Here is a 3,868-nt window from a genome sequence, read left to right as displayed (position 1 = left end):
TTTGAATAAGATCGACTTGAATAGGAAAATTGAGAAGAAAAAAAAAATGAAAACTTATATAGAGAAGGATTTGACATGGAAACTTAATTAGAGACTTTCCATCTTCTTACTTCTTAGCATTTATTTATTTATTTATTTCATTTTATATTATTCTTGAAGACTTGGAGTCTTGAACGTTGGACTTATCACTTAAGGAATGTTGGATGTACAGTTGGAGTGGACTTAATTAAGTCTTATTTTTTGAAAGAGACTTTCCATTTTCTTTCTTCTTGGCATTTAATTTAATTTTTTTTTCTTTTCATTCTATATTTTTCATTTGCTGACATTCATTCCTTCCATTCATGACTCTACCAATACCGGCGTGCATGCCAAATTTGAACGTTGGGACAGCTGACTTAATTCATTTTTTTTTTAAAGGAGACTTTCCATCTTCTTTTTTTAGTTAAGGCCAAAAAATTATTAATATTTTATTTTGGATGGCCTTATTAAATTGGGAGCCTTAGATGGCCGCTTAATTCACCTGAGGCCCAGCTAGCCCCGCTCTTAGCTAATCTCATTATATTGTTTTATTGGCTGAGTTATAAATAGATTTAACTACTTTAGTTATTAGTCCGTGACTATTAGGCACCACACAAGCCATGCTTGCATTGACAAATCATATAAAATTTGCTAAATTGCTAAGTTGTCTAGGTACGTTACCATTTGAGAAGTGCTACACATACTCTCAAATGTTCATTTTCAAGTGTTCACTTTTTGACATGGCAGTAAAAAATAACAATTGGATGAAATAACAAATAAAAATATATATATAGCATCTAATAATAATATTTACTGTCACATCAAAGAATAAATACTTACAAATAAATGTAAGAAATTTTATATATGTCCCTATGTCACATTTATTACAATTATAAAGTAAATACAATTACGATTTTACTGCAATAGTAATTATTTAATAATTTGTAATTATGGTATTCAATATGATTTATTCCATATAAATGGTTCATGAGAAAACCGTTATTATATTTAATTATTATGATTTTATTCCTTGATGGGAGGAGAAAAATCAGCTAACCAATAAAGATTGAGGGTCCCTGACCTACCTATATATAAGAGTCCTGTGTAACCATCTACTGGCACTGGTAGGCATAGGTCAGAAGAAACTCTCTATATTTCTGTTTTCCAAACTATCTGTTGTTGCATAAAAGTTTTTTTTCACTTCGCTTGAACAAAGCAATGGTTGGAGGTATGTATGATCATTCTGCTGCTTATTTAAATTATTAAATTAGCATTTGATTTATATTATGCTATCATGTAGTATTAGAGCCTACCTTTATGCCAATTTGTTCAGCGTTAATTACCTATTTTATTGTTCTGGTTCACGTATTGTTTTGCATCTGTGCTTACGAGGTTTTGAAATAACTATAAAGCATGAAATCAAATTGCACATAGTAAAACCTGTTTTACTGTGAAACCCACTGTACACTGCATCATGAATTCTAGTCCTTGCCGTCCCATAATCTAGAGATGATAAAGGATCCAAGAGTGATTTAATTACTGCATAAAGAAGGATCTGAAATCATCTACTGTAGTGATTTATCAAGCAACTCAAACCCAATGCCATGAAACTTCACCACCATCCGATAGCTTCTCAGTTCCAGCACCGGCAAAAATCCGCATAAAGCTGAGCGGATTTTTGTCGAATGCAGTAGGCATCGGCCCTTTTTGGCCAGCGTTGTTCCCATTCACGGGGACTGACGGCCCTTATGGGCTGCCTGGTTTCTGGCTAAATGGCTACCCTTTAGGTTGCCGTTGCTGCTGAGCAGTAGCCCTTCGTGGCCGCTGCCTAAGGTGGCAATAGGCATAAGGGGCGGCCGGCGAAATGAGAAAGAAGAACAAGGGGTGGCGGCTGAATTTTTTCTTTGGGTTAAAGGGATAAGTTTTTAGGTTAAAAAGGTTGACATTCGGGTAGGGTTTCATACCCATGCAAGCTTCTCGGTCATTAAGTGGGTTGACTCAAATGGGCCAGCCCAAATAAAATAATTTGGCCCAATCAGATTCAAAGGTTTTTTTTTCTCAAAAAAAAAAAGAAAACAAAAAAAAAACCCTGGGTCATTAAGTTGGCTGACCCAGAAGCCCAACCTATTTCAGTTGCCCATCCAAATTTTTTAAAAAAAAAAATAAAAATAAAAATAAATTGGGCTTTTGTGGAGTTTTAGAACTTGGGTTTTCCAAGTATAAAGGGCCTAAGGCTATTTACTGAAATCATTGGGCCATGCAATTTAATATGTCCTCATCTGACACTTTTATTTCTCTTTTGATTTACGTTGTTCAATATTAAAATTATTGTTTCTTTAATACATGAACTTAGGAATATATTTAGTTTTAATTTATATTGTTTAAATATAAATTGCTTGATGCCTAGACCTAAGAATAATTAACAATACCATATATGTTGGTGTATGTTTACAGCACTATCAAAGAATACAATGTCTAAGGAAAGTCTTGGGATTTAAGAGTGTCCTTGTGACCTCCCTCACTTTCTTGGGAATTCACCTGGTTGTACCTTAGAGAATATTGTTTACCCAATTTTCATATTGGTTCGTTTTATTTCTAGGGCTATTCATGGGCATCTATACAATTATTAGATGTTAATGAAATCACAATTATTATAATAATTTTGGGAGAGCCACAGCATCTCAATTTGAGAATAATAATTGTATCATGATTATACACATGAACTTCATAAAAAAAAAAAAAAAAAAAAAAAAAAAAAAAAAAAAAAATTAACATGGATGACTAATTAATTCATAAATTTAATTACTTATCCCCAGAGGGAGGTTTTTATTTTTATGAATTAATTAGAATAAGATAACAAATTTATTATTAAAAGTAAAATTTCTCTTAGGCCCACAGGTACGGAGAATTTTATTTATTAATATTTAAATTTGTTAGTCTTATTAATAAAAAAGTAAATTTCATGCGTGATGTAACATTTGTACATAGGTAGGTTGAAATTTACTATTAAATTAGCATTGGTTAATTTAAAATAAAGTTAATTTCATAATATTAAATTTTTTTCCTTGATTATTGTAGCTATTTCTACTGTTGTTATTAAAAGTACTGTTCCAATGCTGAATGGAAAGAAAATTTGCTTTTTTATTTGGGATTATGGAACTTGACTTGGCGCTCTGTGTGGATGAACCACCCACCCTCACGGACACAAGTACGCCACAAGAAATTGTAAAGCATAAGCGGTGGGAGCAATCTAATCGCTTAAGCATCATGTTTATGAAATCTTACGTCATAAAGGGCATTAGAGGTTCTATCCCAGAAAGCCATAAGGCAAAAGAGTTTATCCAAGCCGTTGAGGAACAATTTTTTAGTTCCGATAAGGCATTAGCAAGCACCGTGATGAAGAAGCTTTCAAGCAAAACCTTCGAAAATTCCAGAAGTGTGCGAAAGCACATTATTGAAATGAGGGACATGTCTGCTCAATTGAAGTCTCTATAGGTTGAGTCATTTTTTGTTCATTTCATCTTGAACTCTCTCCCTTCTGAAGACACTCCATTTAAGATATCCTATAACACACATAAGTATTAATGGTCAATAAATGAACTTCTGACCATGTGTGTTCAATAGGAGGAGAGGTTAAAGAATGAGAAACCACAAAGTATTCACTTTACGGTTACTCATGATAAATGAAAGACCAAGAGAGGCAAAAGTGCCTCACACTTCAAGAAAGAAAACAAGTTATCAATCAAATAATATGACAATAAGGATACTTGTTTCTTCTACAAGAAAAAAGGGCATATGAAGAAGGATTGCCAAAAGTATCAAAAATGGCTCGAAAAGAAAGGTAATACCA

The 3,868-nt window shown here is 32.9% G+C and overlaps 1 protein-coding gene across 1 annotated transcript; it reads left to right on the top strand.

Annotated features, from left to right (window-relative positions):
* The first annotated feature begins 3,171 nt into the window (after positions 1-3,171).
* LOC133869086 (uncharacterized) lies at positions 3,172-3,513 on the top strand. Its single transcript, XM_062306056.1, has one exon. It carries the CDS (start codon positions 3,172-3,174, stop codon positions 3,511-3,513), a length of 342 nt encoding a protein of 113 aa, XP_062162040.1.
* Positions 3,514-3,868: the final 355 nt, after the last annotated feature.

This window comes from Alnus glutinosa, chromosome 5 (genome assembly GCF_958979055.1).
Source record: "Alnus glutinosa chromosome 5, dhAlnGlut1.1, whole genome shotgun sequence".
NCBI classification, from domain to species: Eukaryota; Viridiplantae; Streptophyta; class Magnoliopsida; order Fagales; family Betulaceae; genus Alnus; species Alnus glutinosa.
This window is presented reverse-complemented; position numbering and strand designations above follow the sequence as displayed.